The 25,083-nt window shown below is 45.2% G+C and overlaps 1 protein-coding gene across 1 annotated transcript in view; it reads left to right on the forward strand.

The window, feature by feature from the left end:
- The first annotated feature begins 1,485 nt into the window (after positions 1–1,485).
- The window catches only part of Edem1 (ER degradation enhancing alpha-mannosidase like protein 1), a 30,154-nt gene continuing 6,556 nt past the window's right edge, over positions 1,486–25,083 (forward strand). Inside the window, exons 1-10 of the mRNA XM_041633261.1 lie at positions 1,486–2,047; positions 9,918–9,990; positions 14,224–14,327; positions 15,535–15,706; positions 17,036–17,219; positions 18,892–19,066; positions 20,943–21,063; positions 21,554–21,724; positions 23,306–23,379; positions 24,892–24,988. Of these exons, the coding sequence (XP_041489195.1) occupies positions 1,566–2,047; positions 9,918–9,990; positions 14,224–14,327; positions 15,535–15,706; positions 17,036–17,219; positions 18,892–19,066; positions 20,943–21,063; positions 21,554–21,724; positions 23,306–23,379; positions 24,892–24,988 (1,653 nt within the window). The 5' untranslated portion in view covers positions 1,486–1,565. The remainder of the gene's footprint in view (positions 2,048–9,917; positions 9,991–14,223; positions 14,328–15,534; positions 15,707–17,035; positions 17,220–18,891; positions 19,067–20,942; positions 21,064–21,553; positions 21,725–23,305; positions 23,380–24,891; positions 24,989–25,083) is intronic.

Raw genomic sequence — 25,083 nt, forward strand, 5'->3', positions numbered from 1 at the left:
TGAGAAGTCCTAAAGGGCCAGTAACAGATAATTCCACTTTCGGGGTTTCTGAAGATACAAGTGGAAATATGTGATAGTGTCCCAAAAACCTACTGGCACCTGTTGTCAGTTGTCCCATGAAAAGCATATTCATATGCTGTTGGCTGGTTTTCTCTAGTTTTTAGATTGATTTTTTAAAAATTAGGGCTTTTCTGTAATGTGAGAACAGGCTCTGTCATCAGTGTGGCTGACAGCTGACTAGACTGCAACATAAATTTAATCTAAAACTTGCACAAAGCATATCTTAACGTTCACATGCAGTTTGTCTCCAGGGAGGCAGACTAATAGACCAGGGTCAAGAGCTGTAGTTGGACTTTCGGAAGCCTCCCCAGGAACCCCCCCTCCCGTTTTGGTTTACTGCTTGGGCCTTTTTCTCTCCCAAAATAAACTCTAACAACCCGAAGAACTTGACTGTTCGCTGGCTGCTGTGTTGTACCCTATCGCGCGTAGCAGGAGCCGCTTTGGAATAAGTCACACAACTTACCCAAATCCTCTCCATTACTTCCTTGATTGTTGATGACATACATCACTGACTTGGTTGCTCCCCCTACTTTTTAAGTTTGATAGATGCGGTGTAAACTTAGGGAAGGGAAATCTGATAGGTGCTCCAAGTTTTGAATTTTTACACGAAAGTCACAGCCCCCAAGATATAAAATCTGTAACCTGCTTAATTATAGGAATTAGGACTTAAAGGGATTATATACCAAAATCTGTCCTACATTTCTGAGGTCGCCGCTGCCTTGCACTGTGGGAGGATCTGGGAAGGATATTTAAATAGTTCTGATGAAAATGATTTGGTGTTAGTCCCACCTCCGCCCTGAGGGATAGGGTGAGGTCTCGGAGTATTTTAGAAGTATCAAGGCGTTCCAATAAAACAAACAGGTTGGGGTATTGCACAGCCTGAGCCAGGCATAGGAAGTCCCACTCCCACCCAAGTTAAAAACCTTTCCTAGGCAGGTACCTCCTTTGCCTAACGCCAGGCCCTTAACTTTCTCACCCCTTTAACCCCAGACCTGGAGGGGCTTTCTCCCTACCCACTTCAGATCAACAAACATTCCACCCAGAATGTTTACCCGAAAAAGGGCGGGTCAGGGGCCGCGTCTGTGACCTCGCGTGGAACTCCCGTGCTGCGCTCCCATTGGTTGGAAGTTCTCTTCCCCAAAAGCTTCCGCGACCTAGGCTCGCCACGCCAGCCCGACCAGAATCGGGTCCGCCCTGGGGGCGTGGTCCCGGCGGAGGGGCGGAGCCTTGTGGCCCCGGCGGCCTATAGAGCGGGAGGGAGTCCCCGACCGCGCCCCTCGAGGCCGGGCCCTTGCGAGGCCAATCCCGGGCGTCCGGTGGGCGAACGTGGGGACCTGGCGGGCCGGGTCGGGACGCGGGGCGGGGGACAATGGCCCAGTTCCTGGTGCGTCACGAGGGAGTTCCTTAAAGGGGAAGTGAGCGGGATCCGGGCGGACGCGCGGAGCGGCGGTCGGCTAGAGACGCTCCCGGCGCTTCAAAATAATGCCCGCGGCGGTCGCTCGACAATGCAATGGCGAGCGCTCGTCCTGGGACTGGTGCTGCTACGCCTCGGCCTCCACGCGGTGCTCTGGCTGTTCTTCGGGCTGGGGCCCAGCATGGGCTTCTACCAGCGCTTTCCGCTCCCCTTCGGCTTCCAGCGTTTGAGGGACCCCGACGGCTCGGAGCCGGTGGGTCCGCCCGAAGGCCCGGCCTGGCTGCATCGGCCAAAGCGCGGGCCGGAGGGGCGGCTCGAGACCCCGCGGGAGCCGGGGCCGGACATGTGTGGCCAGGCGCACTGGGGCTACGCTCTGGGCGGCCGTGGCTGCGGCCCGGACGAGTACGAGCGGCGCTACAGCAGCGCCTTCCCGCCGCAGCTGCGTGCCCAGATGCGCGACCTGGCACGGGGCATGTTCGTCTTCGGCTACGACAACTACATGGCGCACGCCTTTCCGCAGGACGAGCTCAACCCCATCTACTGCCGCGGCCGGGGGCCGGACCGCGGGGACCCGTGAGTAGCCTGCCGGATGCCCCGCGCGCCGCCTTCCGCCCCTCCGGGTCCCCGAAGGGATACCAGGGTCTTTAAGGTCCGCCGAAGTCCGAGGTTCCCTCTATCCGCTGCGAGGTGGACTGCCATCCTCTTGATTCTCCTGGACTCTCCAAACTTCAGGACAGCTGTCCCTGTCATTCTCTGTTGCAGATGGGGAAATTGAGGGCTAGAGACCAGAAGGGACAGTCACAGTGGCAAGGCATGCCGCTGCTCCAGATGGACATACTATCTAAGTGCTAGCGGTAGGCTTCCTTTGGAAAACGCAGCTTCAGAATGAACCCTCCCCACTCCCGATCAGAACGCCACACCCAAGGCTTTTTAATATAAAGATTAAGGCACGGGTTCCGAGAAAGGGGCCGTCCTGTGAATTGGACACAGGGGATGGGGTGGAGGTTAGTATTTTTCCTTCCCAGGGGCCGGTGCCTAGGGTAGCAGAGCTAGTTGGGTGGGATGGGTATTGCCTGGCCCAGATTTGCGATCTGTATCCCCTAAGGATGGTCCTTTAGGCGCCGAATTGACTGACACTGTCATTGCTTGGTATCATCGTAAACACTAGTGGGGTGATGGTGCTGTCAAAAGGTCAGGCAGTCCTCCCAGCCTCCGAGTCATGGGAAGGTGAAGTTGCAGGGTTACTCTGGTGGACTTCAAAGTCCAAGAGAACGGAGCACCCAGCCAAGATCCTCCTCCCTAAAGGGTGTGCACTGCCACCGACCCAGTCAGGCCGGTTGGTGTCTGGAGCTTCCCTCCCCTTAGATGGAAGTGAATTGGGGTTGTTCGTTGTTTTGGCACTACACATGGGCATCCTTGGACACCTGGCATGTGTATTTTCCTTCTGGTGGGAAACAGTGGCGGATTCTTAGGTTCTAAAAGAAAAGCTAAGGGCTGTTGAGATGGCTCAGCCAGTAAAGACGCTTGACACTACTTGAGTTTGACCCTCTAGGACCTACTTGGAGGGAGGAGAAAGAGAACTGAGGAGACTCCCGGAGTTGTCCTCTGACCTCTCTACATGCCTCTGTGACTCACATGCACAGCTGTCCCCAAAATATTAAAAAAAAGCTAACTCTAAAAGGGCATAGAAAGGGCTATGCAAGTGGGTTGGTGAGGTGCCAATTTGTGTCTTCATTTGCAGCCTAATAGCTGATAGATTGGTAATAGCAGGGGAACATCCCACACAGAGGCACTGGGCCTTGCACAGTTCTGCTGGGTTGATGAACTATTTGTCTTGCTTAGCCGGATCACCCCATCCCTCTCTTTCTTGTTCTTCTTTGGGAGTGCAGGGAATTGAACCCATGGCTCTATGCAGCTCCTTCCAGTTGAGCTACATTGCAGCTCTTCTTTCGCAGAAATGTATTTTTTTTTTCTCAGTTTCTTTGGGGGAAAACTATACATTTTTTTTTGAAGTAACACTACTCCTTTTTAGGTTATAGGGAATCAGTGAGTTGTCTCACTCATAAAGAGACGCAGGGGAGACTTCCTGCCTGTGGTTAGCTTGGCTTCAATTCCAGCTTTGCGCCACTCCTCTCTTCCCCTTCAGCCCCCTTCCCCCCTCTACTCCTTTTCCTGCCCCTCTCCTCTATCTTGTAAGAAAAAAAAAAGTCTTTACATCTAGGAGGGGAAACGGAAAAATCCCTCTAGTTATTTTCAGTAGCTCTTTTCTGCCAGTTCCTGACCATATGGCAACACAGTTCATTTATTTATTTATTTACTTACTTACTTATTTTTACATAATTAAAACTTAAGTACGTGCCTATTTTAGATTTTTTTTTTAATTTTACAAAGACAGTATTTTTATTTGTGTTCCAATAAGATTGACAATAGGCATCTTGAACAAGAACTGGTTTGAAAAGCTATAGATGACCCCTGTTGGGTTCAGCCTCCCTAGAACATTTTGCAGAGCACTCCTGATACACTTCCAACAAAATCTTAAGCATGTCGTGTGTCCAGGTAGCAGAATTATGCTTCCCCTCCATTAGGCCTCATTGTCTCACTGTCTTTCTATGTCTTCTCCTTTGGACTAGGAAGTGCTGTACTGATGACGTGGAGCTTCCTTCGAAAGTGGCTCTTCCTTAACGCGCTTCCTTTTAACCTTCTTCTGTTCCTCTTTTTTTCTTCTGTCTGTTGGTCTGTCAGTCTGTCTGTTTTTCATGCTGAGGCTGGTTCCTAGCATAACCAGAACGATACAGTAAAAAGCTCTGGCTCCAACTGTCTTAATGAGCCAGGCTTGGTCACCCATCCCCAAGGTGCCAATTAAAGAGACGATTACTGGCGCAGAGCAGAGGAAAGAGAATTAACATCCTGGGAAGTGGAACAAATAAAGGGGTCCAGCTGTCCCTGAGTTGGGCTTCAGGATCCTGCCAGGAGCCTTAGGTCAAGTAGAGGGAGGATTGGGGCAGAGGATGTGAGATATCTATGTAGTGTGGTTTTGGCCTTTACAGTATGAGCTCAGGTTCTTATAAGGGGACCTGCTTAGAGTCCAGCCTCCCCATCATAGATAATTGTTCTCATCGTGTCAAATCTAAGGTAACTACAGGTTTAAGACAATGCCTTCAGTCTTAGAGGAATGAGAGAGGGTGTGAATCACTGTTTTTACACGGGTGCTCCTGGAGTGGTTAACGTGCCCGTGTGTAGAGAAACGCAGGATGAACCAAAGGAAAGGAGACATATGCAAGAGGAAGATGGGAATGGCAGGCTTTCGCCCTCTTTTAAGAAGTCACTCTGTGGGCTCAAGTGAGAAGTCGGAGCTTCTGAGCAGACGCAGTTTCTGAATGCCTGTTGTACGAGGACCTTGTGCATGCTAGGCAAGTCGTCTTCATTGAGCTCCACGCCCAGCTCCTTTTTCACTTTCTATTTTGAGACAGCCTTTTTGAGTTGAACAGGCTGGCTTTCAGCTTGTCCCACAGCTGAGGCAGGCCTTGAATTTGTGATCTTGAGTCAGACTCCTGAGTAGCTGGAGTTACAGGCCCTGCCTTACCAGGTCCACCTTTAATGGTTTTATTTTATTGTTTTGTAATGAACTGTGGGCGCTTTCTGGAGCCTTTCAGAGTGGGGGTGAGAGCTCTTCAGCAAAGTGAGGTGGCAGTGGTTGGTTGAAATTGTGGGTCCCAGTAGCATCTTGGGGTGCGTAGGCCTTTTTAGAAGTCTATGGTACATGTGGTTTGCTTTGGTTCTGCAGTGGCAGCTCGTATAAATTGAAGTCAAGTCTCTGATTGGGATGATGGCCTTAGTAATTAACATTGGGGGAGGCTGTCTTCTGACTAACGGTTGGCAGCCTTTGTGTCTCTGAGCCCTGGGATTTTGTGTCCTTGAGCAGAGACCCCCACACTGGCCAATTCAAGGATAGAAAGCGTAGGGTTCTTTGTTCGTTCGTTTATTTGTCTGTTTTTACTGACTCTCACCTTAGTATAGTTCCTCTTATTGTTTGATATAGGAGGGTTTCAAGCCTGTGCTTTCTCATTCTGATCCTGAACAAGTAGGAAGTGCTTATGTTTCCCAAATAAACTGTAATAAAGACGCTTACACGTTTTTTTTTTCTTCTAATTCTGAGAATTGAAACCAGGGCTCACCTATTCCAGACAAGTGATCTGCTACTAAGCTACACTCCTGGCCCCTTTAAAAATTCGACTTTGAGGGGCTGGAGAGGTGGCGCAGTAGTGAAAAGTGCTTGCTACCCTTACAGAGGACTGAGTGTTTTCTCAACATTCAAAACCACCTGTAACTCATGGGAGTTCCAGGTGATCTGGTCTACATGTAGACACATACACACATACAAAGTAAGATTTTATTTTGAGGTCTGGGGATATATTTCAATGGTAGAGTACTTGCCTAGCATGTAGGAGGCCCTTAATTTAATATTTGTTCTACAAAAAGCAAAGTAGCAAAAAATTGCTTTGAGACAGAGTCTACCACACTGTACTCAACCTTGGGATTCTTCTGCCACAGCCTGGAATTACTACAAAGTGTGCCATCACCATGCCCAGAAAATGTCTTTTTGATTTCAAAATTCAAGTATGTTCATTATCATTTTCTAATATTACTTTAAAAAGAATGGACTTGATATTAGAATATTACCTAAAACAGTACAAAAACAAAATGTGGGTGCTCTCTCTCCTCCTTTCTTTTCATATAGCCCAGGTTGGCCTTCAGCTAAATAGGTAGCAGAGGCTAGCATCAGCCCCTGATCCGTCTGCCTTCTGTCTCCCAGGTGCTGTGATTTCAGGCACAGGCCACAGTAGCTGCTGTGTCATTTCTCGTTAGTCATCCTCTTGATGCTTATCTTGATAGACATGGGCCCTGTGTTAACATGAAGTAAACAAATCGTGAGCCCTATGAAAACAGCCGGTCTCTGTCTAGCTCCTGACTGCTGTTGCGTTGTAGAATCCTAATTCAATCGTTTGAGGAAACTTAGATAGTTCTCTTCTCCTGTGGATGGCAGCTATAAATTCAGGGTTTGGGCCTGTGACAGTGCTTGATTCCATTCCCCCGAAACCATAAAACAAAAGGAAATCCCAATAAACAGATCCAGTATTGGTTCCTCGCCTAGTTCATTTCTAGGCACCCTAGCTTAAGATGGCCACTTCCTGGGCTGAGGAGATGACTCACTGGGGTAGGAGTGTTTGCTGGATAAGTAGGAAGTCTTGGGTTTGAATCCCTAGCAAGCATGTACAAAGCTGGGTGTGGTCACTCCTGAGCCTGTAACCCAAACACTGTGGAGTGGAGACTGAGACAAGAGGAATTCTGGGACCTGCTGGCTGCCTGGTGAGTTCCAGGTTCTGTGAGAAACCCTGTCTAAGATGGAGAGACAGCAGGACAGGAGAAATCTTCCTCAGACCTCTTACCATTCATGAGTGCCTGTGCCTTCACACACATGCAGATGTACACACACACACACACACACACACACACAGCCTCTTTCACAATTCCTTTTTCAAAACTCTTCCAGAGTCAGGTACAAGTCTTGAGCTATGGAAGGTGATTCTTCTTGTTTTGCACGTCTCAGGTAGGATTCCTTCCCTTTGAGCCACCATTCCCCATTTTAACTGTGTTTGAGAATTGAGTCCCGTCCCCTTTGCTTCCCTCTGGATTACTAAGTCCTTGAATGCACCGGACTGTTTGTCACGTTATCTCTCTGCCCACACAGAAAAGATAAGATTTCCAAACAGCTGTTGCAGGTTGAGTATATGCAGCGTGATTTCTTGTCTGGTTTTTAAAATGTCTGCTTGATTTTATTAGCTACATAAGCAAAGATTTTCTAGCAGAGACTTTGATCTTCATCTTCTTTATCTCCTTCCTCCTTTGCTTGCTTTCTTCTTTGCTTTTGTTTAGAAGTAGTAAGAGCTGCAGAGTGTCGCAGGGGAATGATTGCCATGAACGGTCATGCATGTGTGATAAATTAGGAGGGAGTTGTGTTGTGATTGGATCAGCTGCTTACATGGACCACTTGTACTCTTGATTTTTGCCTTGTTCTGAAAGACTGACTTCCTCAAGTGCTGCTAGGTCAGACAGGGCTACAATAAGCATGTCCAAAGAACAGAGCTGTGTCATTATCTGCAGGACGGGCTGACAAAAGGAAGCTGGAAAATGTCTTGCCGTAGGGCTAGGACCGGTTGTTTTATGGAATCTAATTTTTCCCTACTTTGATAATTTGTATTATTAATTTTGTGGTTATTTTTCTTCTGAGCCATGATCTTGCTGTGTAAGGAAGGAACTCTAATCCTGCCCTAGTCTCCTAAGTGCTGGGGTTATTTGGTTGAATAGAATTCAGAACATTCTAGATCTTTAAGTGGGTTTTCTGACTAGAGTAGAACTCTCACAGTTATTACAACTACATTAAAAGAGCCAACCCTGGTAAGAGTTACCAGTTGTTACTGACTCTTTGGCCAGTGTTACTGAGGATTTGTTGTTGTTTAGGGAGGGTCAGTGCTGAGGTTCAGACCCAGCATCTCAACATGCAAGGCAAGCATTCTGCCGGTAGCTGTGTACCCAGCTCTTAAATAGTGGAACACTGTGTCCCTTTGATGTGTGCAGTAAGAGAAAAAGCACAGTAAACACGGAAAGGTGCTGAAAGTTACACGTGCCTTCTGTGGCTTTGGGGCAGCTAGGGAGGTGGCACTTGCCATAGATCAGGATGATGTGGAGTTCTTGTTCAGTTCCTTCAGTTGGAACGCTAAATGATATGGCAGCCATTTTCTGGTGGGGTGGGGGTTTGGACCTCACTCTGTTTCTGAGCAACATAGCCCTGTAGTTAAATATTTAAACCCAGCCAATTGTTCCTGAGGACACTCCTGAATGTGAGGATGTCTGCTTTGACCCTCCTCCAACCCTTGGCAATTCCTGTGCGTTTGGCATTGCCTTTGAGAGACCTGTTTGAATCCATAGCTTTCATCCTGAAAGCATCTTTTCCGTCATGTAAGTTTCCTTAGAGAATCACACAGAAGGTTTGTGGTTAGTGCAGTTTTACAGTGATGCTGTTGGTTGCTTTTGTTCCTATGTAACCCCCTTTGGGAACTTGTTACTTGTTTGTTTTTGGTTTTTTTCAAGACAGGGTTTCTCTGTTGCTCTGGAGTCTGCCCTGGCTCTTAGGCTGGCTTCGAACTCACAGAGATCTGCCTTCCTCCCCGAGAGCTGGGAATAAAGGCCTGTGCCACCACTGCTCCACTGGGAACTTGTGGGGTTTTTGTTTGTGTGTTTTGTTTTTTTGCTGTAGATTCTTTGTCCTCTGTTAAATGCCCAACACACACAATATAGAGCCGCTCTAGCGTTCAGATAAGGTCAGATGTGGAAGCTGGCTATGCCTGCTTCTTCATGTAAGCCCCATTTCACTCTGAATGAAGCCCAAAAGGCATTTTCTTTTATTTTTATGTGTGCGTGTGTGTTTGTAGGTGTGTATGGCGTGTGCCATGGTGCGTATATACAGGTGAAGGATAACTTGTGTGAGGTGGTGTTCTCCTTCTGCCATGTGAGTCCTGGGGGTTGAACTTAGGTTCTGGGGGTTAGCATCTAGCACCTTTTCCTACTGACTCATCTTAGCAGCCCCCACAGGTCTTTAGAGAGACAGCAGGCCAAGCCATCCAGAGTGCTGCTCTTGAAACTTCTTTCACAGGAAGCAGGTGGCAGAGGGAGCCTTTAGGATGACGTAAGGGCAGGTGGCATGCAGAGAAGATGGAGGACCCCAGATGTGAGTGCACCCGTGCCTGGAAATGAAAGTAGGGCTCTCGCTCTGACTCTGGTAGATGAGATCTAGAAGCAGTTGTCTCGTTTCTTCTTTTGCTATCATTTTCTTTTCCTTTCCAGCCTCTGCAGTTATTTTCTGGCCTGTGGTAATGGGACAGCGGAGTCGGTGACGTCTGTGACTGGATTTCTTCAGTCGCGCCAGGCCGTTGTCACTGCTTGTCTAGCCTTCCCGGATGTATTCGTTCTCATTGTGTGTCTTAGTTTGAGCAGTGAAGAAATACCAGTTCGTATGACAGGATCCCTCCTTCAGTCCCTAGTGCTTGTGAAATGAAGAGGGTTTTGAAGCTAGACAGGATTAAAGATCCTTGATGGTGAAAGCGTGTCTCAGAGCACCAGCGAGCGAGTGACTTGCCCATCTCCCGACTTCCCCTTGAGTTCTCTCACTACCGCCTTAGACCCGTGTAGTTCCTCAACCTGTGGACACACAGACCCTGCTGCTCCTGAGACAGAAGGCCCGCTCCCCACTGCTGCCCACAGTCTGTTTCTGGATCATGAGCGTGGCCAGCAGTTTTAGTTTCTGATGGCTGTTTAGTTTTTTGCCCCTCCCCTTTCACTTTAAATGTAAAGTACCTTTGATTAATTTTAATTCTTTCTTTTCCAGTTCAAATCTGAACATCAATGATGTCCTGGGAAATTACTCCCTGACTCTTGTTGATGCCTTGGATACACTTGCAGTAAGTGTTCAGCTTTTTTTTCTTTATTTAAGATAATTAAGATAAAGTATTTATCTTACTGTATTTTCTCATTTCCCCCAGGAATGGGAATTCCAGGAAATGCTATACTCAGAGGCTTTGATGAGTGTTAGTTATTTTAATGACCTTCATGGGAAGGCAATTTAAAACATACATATACATACATACACACATGTATGTGTATGTATGTATGTATGTATATATATATATGTGTGTGTGTGTGTGTGTGTGTGTGTGTGTGTATGTGTGTATTTCTTTTTTTATTGATTTAGCCATCATGTCCTACCAGAGTCTGGAGAATCTTGTTACTACTTAGTCCCTGTAATCTGTCAGATTGCAGACTGTATTGGTTGCTTTTCACACCGGGGTCAAAAGCAAATTAAGGGAAGGAGTTTATTTTGGTTTAGTGGACACCCTCCAGAAGGACGTCCAGGTGGGAAAGGCAGCAGGGTCAGGAAGCTAGATGTTCACATTTTCATCCACTTATGGTGAGACTCCTAAAGGTTCCATAAGGTCCCCAAAGAGTTCCAACAGCTGGGCACCAAGTGTTCCAGTACATGAGCCTATTGGGGGCGGGCAGGGGTGGGGGGGGGTGGCGGGACTTCTCATTCAAACCACTACAAGGACCTTCTAGGCTTTATGTCTCTCCCAGACTCGACTCCGTGCTGCTAACTGTCTAAGGCAGAGCTAATAAAAAAAGGAAACTGTGCCATGGCATCTTAGCCCCTGTTCCTTTCCCTGTGCAAGATAAATTTATGGTCCTACTGAGTGCCTGCCTCTGTGTCCTTTGATACATGGAGCAGACCTAACTAAATCATGAACTGTGAAACTTGTCCATAACCTGAAACCTCTGGTTGTTCTCTGGAACTGAGTGGGCTGTGTCCCCTTTTAGGATCCCTATCCTACCACACACATCAATCTCTCCTAATGGCTCTCAGACCTTAGCATCAGGGCTGTAGCCATGAGGCTCTCTTCCCCTTCTCTTCTCTTCTGAAGGCTAATTTTGTGTGAGTTTTCTATTACAAATCCACCCTTCTTCTTCTTCTTAGCTTATAGCACAATACTTGAGAAGTAAAAACCAGAAGATCCCAGGGTCAGAAGGTACCCCCAAATGCTTCTAGCTACTGGCTTCCAAGGAGTGTCTGTGCCCAGTGCCTGCCTGTGCATGAGGCCCTCTCTGTGGATACCCCTGTTGTTTATTGCTTCCTTGTTTTGGCTACTGTTCACTCTGTATGTGTCTTGCCAACTTGCATACTGCCTTTACTCTCTCATTCCTTGGCAGCCCCATTGACCGTGGGGAGCTGGAGGCCTTTCAGCATAAACACAAGAACCCTCCTGGAGGTGATAGGCCACACTGGACATGCTGTCAGGCTGTGTCTGTGTGCTTCATGGCCTAGCACCATAGAGTATGGCTTCCAAGGGATGTTTCCAGTGATTCACAATCTACTTAGGAGAGTAATTTTACAAACTCTTCCTGTTTTCCTTGTCCAAGACAATCTTTACTATTAGAAAGCTGTTGAATCTGTCGAGTACTATATTTAATAATATATCTGGTTCCTTTACACATCCCTAGGAAATGTTTAAAGCTGTCAGTTAGGAGTTGGAATTGGGTAAGGGAGCAAAGTTTACACCATGATTGTCTCGTGGTTTGCTAGTAGTGAAACTGCAGGATTTGGAAAGAGGTGGAGATAATGTTCTGTCCCTTCATTGTACAGACTGCAGAAACAGGACTGGCCCCTGGTTCTAGCAGGGCTACTGGGTTTCCTTCTAGGCTGTAGTTGCAGGGCACTTCCAGTCTCCCAGTATTTCCTTCTGAAGCGATTGCTGCTCCATTAGGTCATCCACCGTCACGTCTCAGAATGTGCCCAGACAAGTAAGTGCAGCGTAATTTGCGCTAACCAGTGAAGCTGCTGGACGCTGACTCAGGCCGGGGTGTGGAAGCAGGGTTAGGAAGTGTGGGTGCAGCTTGAGAAAGCGCACCCTCTTCGCCCTCCAGTTAGTTCCCAGGATGTCTTCGCCCCTGCTTGCTGAGTGCAGAAATGCTGTCATTATTATTTGTTGCACTCTCCTCTCCTCCTCACCCAACAGTAATTAGTAGATAGTAGGACTCCAGATTGTTTGTTATGTGACTGCTTACCAATCCAGTTTTGTCCAACATGTATTCTAAGGTATGCCCCTTGGTATAGTATTGTTCTCAGACATACCAGAGAACTTCTGACTGTTGGAGAGCCACAACACACAACAGCATTTTATTTAAAATCATCTAATTGAAAAGTTTTAAAAATATTTAGTGTGTGTGTGTGTGTGTACGCGTGTGTACACATGTCATTGCCTGTGGGGCATGTGGGTGGAGCAGGAGACAGTTTGCTCCTACTGTTTGGGTTCCAGGGATTGAACTCAAGCGGTCTACGTCTTAGCAAGTACTCTTATCTCCCGAGCCACCTTACTGGCCCTATTTATTTAATTTTTGACACAGGATCTTAAAAAATAAGGTTTAGGCTGGCCTTAAGCTTATAGTAGTATTCTTGCCTCTTGCCTCAGCAAGTGATGTGATTGCAGGCATGTATTATTATTATTATTATGTATTGGGTGGACTTGGAGATTGATCCTGGGATTTCGGGTATGGAAGGCTTATGCTCTTCCCCTGAGCTATATCCCTTGCCATTTGTTTTGTTTTGGTCTTTAAGTCAGAGGCTCCAATCGGTGACCTTCATGTCTCAGTCTGTAGAGTCTTGAAATTACAGGGGTGAACTGTGTATCAGCATTTTCAAAATTCTGAAAGGCCCCTCCCCTCCTCCGTGCAGTCAGCCTTCTCCAGGCCTGGGTGATTCTGCACCCTGGTTTCTTTGTGCTCACTAGCTATCAAATGTGACAGTACACGGGATGTAACTGTAGTGCCTGGATGTCATCACCTTCCCCAGCTTCATCTGAGATTATTATCAACCCTGCAGCTGCACCAGATACTGTTCTTGGTGAACATCTGTGAGGAAACAGACCCATTTCTGTGGTTTCCCATTGTAGGCGTTCTTGACTGTGGTAGCACGCTGGCTCGTTTTTCAGGAGTTCTCTTGTTAGCATTTTCAGCAGATGTTTGCAGATGTGCTGCGCGAGCCCTCAGGGAGCACAGTCCCCTGATCATTGCTTGCGACCTGAACAAGATTGCATGTTCCTTTAAGAAGGAAGAACTGTAAACAGAAAGCCTGCTTCTGCTTCTGATGAGAAACACGCAGCAGACCAGTACACTAAGAAATAAGGCACACCCCCAATAATGAGTGTCTGAAGAATCATTTCTCCTTGATTTAGTTATCTAGATATTGGTGGATGTTTGTGTCCTTATGAAAAATGGTTATAAAATTTGAGTGAAATCAAATTATTTCCATATAGGTTAACATATATCAAATGACAGATTTGCCCTTTTTTGAAGGGACTCGCATTGTTTCTACACACCTCAGATAGGAACTTTAATTGTTGCATTGGACATAGAGCTGATAATTGGTATGTTTTGTCTGTTTTATTTTTCTATACAAGTATGTACTTGTTTGTGTGTGAGGGTAAGCATGTACCACAACATTCGTGTGGAGATCAGGGGACAAACTGCCTGGCTTTTTACAGGGGTTCAGGGGTCATCGCTTAGGTCATCGATCCGGCTTGCTTTGACTCACTGAGCCATTTTCCAAGACTCCACTTGATTTTCAATGTTGCTCGTTTCCTGCTGTATTGTTAGTCCTATTTCTCAAAACCTTCACACATATGGACAGCAACAAATCAGTTAGTTTTCCAGCTATCTTGGATTTGAAAAGCAGAGATACCTTGAAAAACAGAGCTAGGATCATATTTTTGTTAGCCAGTTTTCTGATTTATCTTCTCCTGCCCCACAACTGTTTAGAAACTATTCTGCCTTGCAAATAAAGGTCAGCTCAGAGCTTGGGGGAGAAGGGACTGGAAGGACATGGCCACAGCCAGGATGGTTCTGTTGGGTGTTATTCATACTCTTGTGCCACTTGGAGGCAGGACCCTTGAGTGAGTGGTAGGAGGCAGGCTTGCTGTCTGTCCCGGATCTGACAGGAGTGTGGGAAGTCACTGCCACCTCCCTTTTGTGTGTCCTCCCCCACCGTGGCAAAGCCATAGGCAGTGCAGACGCAGGTGCGGTGGCCGATCAGCCGCTTCAGCGTCATTTCAAGCCGCTTGTAATGGTGTGTGTTCCTCTCTTTAAAGATAATGGGAAATTCATCCGAGTTCCAGAAGGCAGTCAAGTTAGTGATCAACACCGTTTCATTTGACAAAGATTCCACGGTCCAAGTCTTTGAAGCTACAATAAGGTAAAGTAGCATATGTCTTTTTTGGAAGGGGGGGGGGGTAAGGGACTTAATTCCCCTAAGGATATTTCAGCTAGAGTCCATGTGGGCAATATGGACTCCACGTAAATTATTCATGTTCATTTAGTATTTATGAAAACTTGTACTTTTGAAACTTTTGAATATCATCTCATTTTTATTTAAACTCATATTTTAGCAAATATATAAGAGAGTTATCCCTCAAATGCAATTTCAACGATTCCATTCATATCTTTTCTTGTTTCCTTGCTTACTGCCTTAGGAATCCTCTTCCATGTTTTTAAATGGAGTTTCGTATCTCTCCACCCACAAAAACCACTGCTTGCTCTTTTGATGTCTTTTCTTCTTGTATGGTTCTCATTTGTCACCCACTATTTGCTAAATAATGGTGGATTCATGGCCTATACCCAGTTTTGTGCCCAGATTTCTTTAGTATGAAAAGTTGACTCTTTTCCTGTTTAAATATTTTGAAAATTGTATTGCTATACAACAGTCCAGATTTGGATCTGAATTCTGAAATTGAAGTTATGAAATGGTTTATCCTAAAATAAGAAAAAAATAAACATTTGTTTGAAAAATGTTGCAGTCCTTTTTCGACAATTGCGATGGGACACTTGGGTATCTACAGGCCATAAATCTAAGAGGGTAGGTAGCTTTCTGCTTTCCAGGGTCTCATTTTATCGTTTCCTTCTCCATGTTCGCTCACTAGACACAGGGGCAGTTCCTCAGTCCCCAGCCCGTCAGACCTGCAGACGTTCCATGCTTCTGTTTTGCCTTGTTTTCCTTCTCATATGGCTAATGTTTCTTTTACCAAGCAAGATAAATCAGTAGGAATTTATTGATGCTCATAGGAAATATGTCCTTTGAGAACAGCAGTGGGCGCTTTCTTTTTAGCATAGGTCCTTAATGAATGTCCTCAGGGTAAGATGACCAAGTTTGTTAATGCTTTAGGTGGCATTCGCTCTCAGTCGTCTCAAATGGATAATACCCATCTTGCCGTCAGCAATGCAGTGAACTGAGAATCAGTCCCTTAGGGCCCAAAGGGACAGCAGGAAGCTACTGAACCAGGTTCTTCTGCACCAGGCAGTTTGGAGCTTAAGAAGAAGTAGAGATATCTTTCATCTTTGTCAATTGGATCCTGTGCACTTGTAACAATATGCTTTTATTTTAATTTTTTTTTTCCTGCTGTCAGGGTTCTGGGAAGCCTCCTTTCTGCTCACAGAATAATAACTGACTCCAGACAGCCCTTTGGTGACATGAAAATTGAGGATTATGATAACGAATTATTGTACATGGCCCATGACCTGGCCGTGAGGCTCCTACCAGCTTTTGAAAACACCAAGACAGGGATCCCCTATCCTCGGGTAAGTGACTGGTTTTTTCGCTGTTTTGTTGTTTTTGAGACATGGTATTGTGCCATGTAGCTCAGGCTGGCCTTGAACTTGTGATTTTCTAGCATCAACCTCCCAAATGATAATATTCCAAGTGTGAGTTACCATACACACAGTTTCACAGTTTTTCTGAATTTTCACAATTCACAATTTTTCTGAATTCAAACTTCCATAAAAGGGATGGGGCCTGGCTATGAGAAGAGAGAGATGTCCTTGGTCTTAAACATAATGTCAGTTGTTCAAACTTTAGCATTTCCTGAGTGCCTTCTGTGTTCCAGGCACACAGTTTTCCAAGGACCCTCACATGTGTGCAGGAATTCAGTGAATGGTCATTTGAATGCTTCACATGCCTGCAAGTGAAGCCTGCAAGATCAGCCAATTAGATGCTGATTTAGATACAAGATCTGGAGTGAGATTGTGTATTTGTGACATCTGATTTAGCAAGCCAAATGACTCTTCTGGGAATTTTGTCAGCCTTTGCGGTAATCCGGAGAAATGCCAGACCACAGCACCTCCTTGATGAAATTGGCTGTCAGGCTGTGGCTGAACCTCTGCTTCCCTCCCAGTCTAGCAGAGTAGGAGTGAGTGTTTAGAAACTAGGCTAGAATCCATTTACAGCTTGTGTTTGTCTCTGACCCTGTAGGAGTTACTTTTCTGTTGCTGTGCTGAAATGCTGAGACCTAAAGTCACTTTTAACAGAAGAATTTGTTTTAGCTTATGGCGCGCGAGAGAGAGTCCAGGAATGTCAGGGAAGGCATGGAGCAGCAGGAAGCTGGCCGGCCACATTTTATACAGGAAGCAGAGAAAGTGAACAGGAACCCTCAAAGCCCACCCCAGTGACATACTTCCTCCTGCAAGGTTTAAAGGTTAAGATTCCATAGCCTGAGCAAACAGTCTGAGCACCCAGTGTTCAAACACATGCGTGTGTGGGGGGCACCACAGACCCCAGAGCCTGGTGCTTCTGTCGTCTGGAAGGGCACTTGGCAGAAAGTGGTAGATTAAGGAATGAAGGTAGGACGCTATGCTCTTACTGTTTACTGGTGTCTCTCATCTTGAGTGTCACATGACAGACAGGTGGTGAGCCCAGTTGTCTGGTCCATTAGCTGAGTCTCGATGGGACTTTTCAGCACTGAATTCTTAAGCTTTGCTGTAAAACTTTTTTTTTTGGGGGGGGGGGGAGTGAGATCTTGCTTATGAGCTGAGGCTCTGTAGCCAGACTGGCCTCCACATGACCCTTCTGCCTTGGCTTCCGACTGCTAGGGTACAATTGCTCACCACAACTTTTGATTCTTCCTATCCCAGGTGAATCTGAAGACGGGTGTTCCCCCTGACAGCAATAATGAAACCTGCACAGCGGGTGCTGGTTCTCTCCTGGTGGAATTTGGTATTCTGAGCCGACTGCTGGGGGATTCCACTTTTGAGTGGGTTGCCAGACGAGCTGTGAAAGCCCTCTGGAACCTTCGGAGCAACAACACAGGATTGCTAGGTAGGTTCACCACGTGCCATCTGTGTAACCTTTGGTCCCCTTTCCCTCTTCCTCTGTACTCTGCTCTTTCCTTCATCTTCCTAGAACAAATGGACCTGGAAATTAATAACTCCAACAGCAGCCGTTGGTGCTGCATGGGTCTGATTTCTTCACATGACCTTTTGCTTAGTGTGAAGTTTTAGGGTTTGATGGAAGATTAATAATGGTTCAACTGTTTTCAGCTGTTAGAGCCCTTGGTTCGGATCCCTTGGTATAGTCCATTGGAAATTATTGTTAATAGAAATGCCATAAAAAGAACAGTCTCAGAGGCAAACTTTATTGCTTCAATATAAGGTTCTAAAAATACAGAAGCTTAGCATTTCCAATAGAGAGACTTTCTTCTTTAAAGAAAAGGGGTGGGGGTGGAATCTGGGTGAAAGCCTAGTTGAAACGTATTAGATTTTTCCCACCCTTGAGGATATTTAGTCAAAATACTTAAAAATTATTATGGAAAGGTTTACGCTTTAGTAATAGTCATAATAACGAATACTATCCTTTATGTATTTATCATGACGTTCGTCTTTAGTAACCGTATTTTGCTAACTCACAGTGTTATTTTAAAATAGGTTTTTAACATCATAAAATTGCCTTACTGGGACGTAATTTCTTTTTGACATCTGAAAATAAGTTGGTTGTTTTGGAACTATATTGGATCATTTATAAAAAAATTAAGTAAATTTTGTCTTCTGAGGTTTATGTGCAAACTTTATACATTGAATAGCAACAGTAGAAATAAAGTCACTCAGGTTGGAAGTGGTCATGCGCACCTGTAAATACAGCACTCTGGAGGCTGAGGCAGCAGTTACGGTGACTTTGAGGTCAGCCGGGTCTGCGTAGTGAGACCTTGTCTCAACACGGACGGCCACTTAGCTTTCTGTGGGCCCTGTTAGTCCCCACATGTAACTTCTGTGACTTTTCAGTTATAACACAGAACTAAGAGAAACAAAGTTTTTATGCTATGTGCGTTTGGTAGATCATTCTGATGTTTCCAAATTGTTGCCCTACTTTCATAGTTACCAGTTTTCAAAACTATATTTTATTTTGCTTGTTTTTTTTTTTTTCCTTCTTTGATAAAACTTTTGCTGTGTAGCACCTACTGGCTTCCATTTTCTGTGCAACCTAAGATGACCTCAAACTCCTCATCCTTTACATTCTGCACTTCCCTACCTGGCTGGTTTTTATGGTGTTAGAACTCAGGTCCTTGTATTATTAGGCAACTGCTCCACCACTGATACGTATCCCCAGCTCTGACCTTTTGTTTTTATAAGTGTTATTTTCAGGACAAATTCTAAGGAATGAGAATATGGGGTAAAAGGCTGTGAATGCTCTTTTGGGTTCTAAAATACAGTACCATTCTGGGAAAGCAAAATGTCAAGCCTATTTTTTTCCCATTAAATGTTTATTCCCATTTTTTATCTGTGACTGAATATTACATTTGTGCATACATGCACATACGCCTGAGTACTATAGAATGATCTCTCTGTTTTCCAAGTTACTGATAGGACTAATCAAAAAATTTAGATTCAACTGTCCATTCCTCTTACCTGCCTGGGATAAGGCTGCTGAGAAACAGTGGGACAGGAGGAGGAACCGCCGTTGAGACCTGAAGCACCTTGTGTGTTTGTTTCCGCAGGCAATGTTGTGAACATCCAGACAGGCCACTGGGTTGGCAAGCAGAGTGGCCTGGGTGCCGGGCTGGATTCCTTCTATGAATACCTCTTGAAGTCTTACATCCTTTTTGGAGAAAAGGAAGACCTGGAGATGTTTAATGCTGCATATCAGAGCATCCAGAGCCACCTGCGAAGAGGGTGTGTGTCGGCACGTCTATTGCCATGCAGTGTGTTCGATTCCTGCCCAGCTCTGTTTTATTTATTTGTTTCATTTTTACTGTGTATTTTATTGTTTTTGGAGAGGGTTATGTGTGCCGTGGCACACACATGAAGGACTGAGGGACAACTTGCAGGAGTTGGTTCTCTACCATGGTAGCCCAGGAATGGAATCTGGCTGTTCAGGCTCGATGGCAAACATCTTCATCCCTCACTGTCTCCTTCAATATTTTAAGTTTTGGGGGTGGAGTGTCACTGGGTAGCCCTGGCTAATCTGGTATCATTTGGACTCAGACTTGCAGCAGCCCTCTTGCTTCCCCTTCCCGAGCGCGGGAGTCACAGTCGTATTCCACTACACACAGTGAGGGACTGTTTCCTGCTCTTCAGTTGGCACCCCTGCAGTTGATTAGCACTTCTTGCAACAGCCTCCTGTGTGCTGGGATTACAGTTGTGAGCTACCCTACCAGCTCCATTTCTCTTAATAGAAACTTTCAGGGTCTATTTGTGTTCCCCCTTAACTGATTGTTAGTCATTTGGGAGTTGGTCATTTTGTAGCATAGTACTCAAACCTGGAGGCTTAAAATATCTCACAGTTCCTAAGGGGATCTGGGAACTGGTGAGTCATTGATTTGGGGCCAGGATCTCAGATGAAGTGCTCTTAACCCTGAACCGTTTCTAGCAATGGATAGCTAGCCCAAAGTCTGCTTAAAGTACTGTTTGTTTTTTCCTTTTCTGTACATTCAGAGTGTCCATAGAGACTGTGTCCCTGGAACAACTGTGCAGAGTAGCAGAGGCTTCTGGCCCAGCTCCCCTCACCCAGGCCTTTTTCTGTACGTGTATGTAGTAAATGGCTAATGCAAGTTAACAAGCTTCTGCTCACGAGTTTCTGACTCATTTCTCTATCAGCCGTTGTAGGGAGCTTTTTTTGTGGGAACTTTTGGGGGCTGGAGAGATTGGCCCAGAGGCTAAGAACATGTCACTTTTGCTGAGGACCCAAGTATGATTCCCGAAACCCATATGTGGTGGGTCACAACCTCTAATCCAGCTTCAGGGCATTGGGCACCCGCATGCACCTGCTTGAATATACGTGCAGACACTCACAGGCACACACACACAACCGAAACTCTTGCAAAAGAATACCTAACACTTACGGAGTTGTGGGTGCTGAGTGTGGCTGTCACTGCAGCTCTTTTGGTTGTTTTATCAGACAGCCCTTAAAATTGCGGATGTGAACCGCAGCATGGTTTGAATGTCATTGTTACGGAGAGATTACGTTAATTTTATGTTTGCTACAGTTTTACTGTTTTTTGCTGAAGCATACTCTTCTTTGCCCACCGAGACTCGCCACCCTCCTGCCTCAGCTCCTGTATTCACTACCATGCCAGTTCATTTTGGCTTTACAAAATACTGAACAAAATTGAGTAGACAGCTGTCAGAGTCCTGCCTTGATGCATCCTTTACAGGTCCTTTTTTTTTTTTTTAAAAACAGGATTGTGTTCTTTCTGTACCAGAAAAGAGACTCTGAGGACAGTAAAGCGTGCTTCCCCGCTTGGGTCGAGGCCAACACAGACCAATTCTGTTACATGTCAGTGTTCTGAAACTCAGATGTGAAAGTGCTTTTTGTAAATGTAATGAAGTCTTGATAGTTCACAAAGGCTACATTTAGAATTGCTACCTATTTCTGTCTGTAGGTCCTGTGTAGACACCTACAGGCAGTCTTACTGTGAAAGGCTTGATGAAGGCGTTGGGAAGAAGTTAACATTGCTTTTGCTTCAGTGAAACCCCAGGAGGAAAACTGACAGAGGAATAGAGCTGCAAGCTTCCTTTTCATCTTGGCTTGTTCTCTTTGGACCCACAGCCGGGAAGCCTGCAATGAAGGAGAAGGGGACCCACCACTCTATGTCAACGTGAACATGTTCAATGGGCAGCTCATGAACACCTGGATTGACTCTCTGCAGGCTTTCTTCCCTGGGCTGCAGGTATTTGCATTCATTTGTGGCTTAGTGGGGAAGAGTGCTTGCTGTTTGAGCCTGCAGACCCCCAGTCTGAGTCCTCAGCACTCACCTGAAAAGCCAGTGGTGGCAGCATGCATCTATAATCCTGGTGCTGGGGGATGAGGGGGGACAGCACACAGAGATGAGAAGTTCATTGGGTGCTTGCTGGTTGATGGCTTAGCTCCAGGGAGTAAGGTGGAGAGTGAGGGAGCAGATGTCCTACTTTGGCCTTCAAGTGTATCGCATGAGCGAATATGCGTGCGTGCATACAGTGTAGATGCATGCATGTGTGCACACAATCCCAATTTATTAAGAATAAGCCTTTATTGGGAAAGCCCTCTCCCCCTTTTTATCCTGAGCATTCTCTGAGTCCTTTGGATTTGGAAAATAGCACATCTTGATCTTTCTGAAATCAGTCCCTAGACTTGAAAATCTGCCTGTGATTTTAGATAATTTGTCTGTGTTGTCTCCATAGGTTCTGATAGGGGATGTGGAAGACGCCATCTGCCTCCACGCCTTCTACTATGCTATATGGAAACGGTACGGGGCCCTCCCTGAGCGCTACAACTGGCAGCTCCAGGCCCCTGATGTTCTCTTCTACCCACTGAGACCAGAGTTAGTGGAGTCCACCTATCTTCTCTACCAGGTAATGGGCTTGCTGAGCAGTGCTTTACCGGTGCATCGTGACTTGATAGACTTGCTACCTATTTCTTTCTTGCTAGACTTCTCTTGATTCTCTAGGATGGAGAAAGTCTCTGCAGCCAAATGTACTTTTAACTTACATTTAATAAGGAGTTTTGTTTTCACTGTGGGCTTAATTTTCTTATCCTTAATATTTAAGAGAAGACTTCATCTTATAGTTTCCAGATTTCTTTGGCCAAAGAACCCTTAGAGGGATGTGATTTTTTTTTTCCCAGCTCTCTGGTTACATAAAAGTATTAGCACAAAAGGTTTTTTTTTTTTTTTTGTATTTATGTTTCTAAAAGAGGGATTTATTTTTGCATGATTACTGTAGTAACAGAGGAAATGTTACTCTGAAGTGTCTCCTTGACAGCTGAACTTGGCGCACAAACTTTTTCACATGTTCTACACACATACACATAATCACAGACCCGTCAACGTAAGCTTTTAACTTCCCAGGAAGCTGGCTCCTTTGAGCTTAGTAGATATGAAAGAGGCAGCTACAGTGTGCAAGGACCCTCATTCTTAGAGATCCTGATGATAGGATTTGTTCTGTGCTTTAGATTTATTAAAAAAAAAAAATTATACTGAACTAGAAGTCACTGCTTCTAGGTTGAAAAACGTGTGTGTGTGTGTGTGTGTGTGTGTGTGTGTGTGGTGGGGAGACTCCAGTGAGACTGGGCTTAGTTCTCGAATCTCAGGAGACCTCATAAGGCTTAGAAAAGGGAAGAGGTGATCTTGGACCTGATTTCTCTGAGCTTAGCGAAAGGTGACACTTGGCATGCTCCGAGGACATCGTCCCCGCTGCTGAGTGGCTTGTCAGTGGCTTAGCCCTGTAGCCTGTCTAACGCCTCCTCCTCATCTTCAAGCCACCCTCGTCCACCATGCACTTAGAATCCAGAGAAATCTTCCCCTCACAGGCTTCTCCTCGAAGCCTGTCCCACGCTCTTAGCGTAGAGGTGGCCAACATGCTCTCTCTCCGCTTGTTGCTGTAGGTTGGCAGCAGCCTGAGTGAGAAGTTTGGGGTAAAAGTCTTACTTTCCCAGAGAATCCCTTCCCATAACCAGAGCATTTGACAGAGGAGCAAGGAGCTGAGCTCCGATTTCCTGGGTGATTAGAGGAGAGTGTTCAGGCTTCCTTTACAGTCCTGTCCTGGAGGACTGTCATCCCCTTCGCTGTGCCTCTGCAGTGACTGGAATGAGGTGAAGTCCTATTTCCTTGTCTTGCATCTTAAGTTTCTAGGACTTGTGAGGCAAGATGGAAACTGGATTTCTTCTCTGAAATAGGAACTCTAGGGGAGCAATGTTTCTGTTCTGACCGTGATAATCATCAGTAGAGCCAAAGTAGTGCTCTTCCCTTGCACAGGTTTCCTGAGCAAAGTTAAATACATCACTGAGTGTCTTAGTCAGATGGAGTGAGTCTCACCCCGCTTTTTCCTTTACGTGGTGACTCTACTCCTCAGGGAACCCCTGCAGTCCCTATGATGTATGTTAATGGTGTCTCTTCCAAGCCCTTCCTGCATCACACTCTCTTGTGTTCTGTCTAGGCAACCAAGAATCCCTTCTACCTCCATGTAGGAATGGACATTCTGCAGAGTCTGGAAAAATACACAAAAGCCAAGTCAGTGCTCTAAACTCCTTTTTATTGTTTGGATGTTTAGATGCTTATGATTGACTGAGAGTTGTTCTGGACAAATGATAATTTAGTTATGTATATTTATATTTGAAATTTTTATTTAGTATTTTATGTGTATAGATGCTTTATCTGTTTATATGTCTGTACCATGTGCGTCCCTAGTGTCCTTGGAGGCCAGAGAGGGCATTGGATCTCCCGTGATTGGGTTTCAGATGCTTGTGGGCTGCCATGGGAGTGCTGGGAATTGAACTTGGGTCTTCTGGAAGAGCAGCTACTGCTCTTAACCCCTAAGACTTTTCTTTATCTACCCCTCCCCCAAGGCTTTTGTTTGTTTGTTTTTAAATATTTCAATTATATCAGTGTGTGTCTGTGTGAAGAATTAAAGTTGGTTGTGAGCTGCCCATTGTGGGTACTGGGAACCAAACTGAGTTCCTCAGCAAGAGCACTGCAAGCTTTTAACCACTGAGCCATCTCTAGTCCCTTAGTTATTTTTTTAAATTATGTTTACTTATTGTGTGTGCGCAATTGTGCACGCATATGTGCATGTGTGGCATGCCACATACATGCCACAGTGCATTAGTGGAGGTCAGAGGACAACCTGCAGGAATCTTTTCTATCCCTACACGATGTGGGTCCTGGGGTCTGAACTCAGGTTGTCAAGGTTGATGGCCAGGGAGTCATCTCTCTAGCCAGGAAATATTATTTGCATTTCAAATGTGTCGTACAGATATTAGTGTTAGTTTGATAGAGAAATGGTTTACCTTTTAATACAGTTGAATTTCTCATTATAGTGGAAATTGCGTTTTTATGCGCCCCCAATATTGTGTAAGATTTCAGCAAACTGTTCTTTTTTAGAAGTTTATTTTTATGTCATTAATTCATTAAAGTACTTAAGCAGCACAAAAGATATTAAGAATGGAAGATTCTTGTGATCTGTACTTACAGGTCACCATGGTAAATCGGAAGTACCTGTGCATAGTATCTTTTATTTGTTATATTTATGCATATGTTGTATATATATATATACATATATATGTATGCATACACATATATATAAACATACTTGTATTTTGTAGCCTGTGTTTTTTGTATGTTTCCCAGAAGTATATGATACAAAATGCTGTTTTAGGATATACCAATAATAGTTAATTTCCACAAATGCTGGGCTGAACAGTTTAAATCAGTCCTTCTACGTTTATTCTCAGTCATTTTCGTGAAGCCATGTTTGACTTTTGGTAAACACCCTCCACTATCTTCTGTCCCCAGCTTAACGCTGACCTGATAAGAAGCAATCTAAGCATGCTTTAAAGTAAATTTGCAAATAATTAATGCTTAAAAAAAAAGAAAAGGAAAAGAACAGCCCTTCAGCCTAGCATAGTTATTTTTTATATGGTGTTGGAGAAATAGGTTGATTGTCTTGATAATAGAATGTTTTGGCAGGTGATGAGCACAAGGGAAGGCGCCTGAAGCAGGGCTAATTGGACCTTTATTTTGTAGATGTGGGTATGCCACGCTGCACCACGTTATAGACAAATCTAAAGAGGACCGGATGGAGAGCTTCTTTCTCAGTGAGACCTGTAAATACTTGTATCTGGTAAGTGTGTTGCAAGATTAACCAGAGGTATTTAGTACTGCAGAGAACAAACATTTGTGCAGTCTTCTTTCTCTCGGACAAATATTTACTAGTCA

The sequence above is a fragment of the Microtus oregoni genome, unplaced genomic scaffold (genome assembly GCF_018167655.1).
Source record: "Microtus oregoni isolate MIOR12 unplaced genomic scaffold, Mior012 000002F_ref0000024, whole genome shotgun sequence".
Classification (NCBI taxonomy): domain Eukaryota; kingdom Metazoa; phylum Chordata; class Mammalia; order Rodentia; family Cricetidae; genus Microtus; species Microtus oregoni.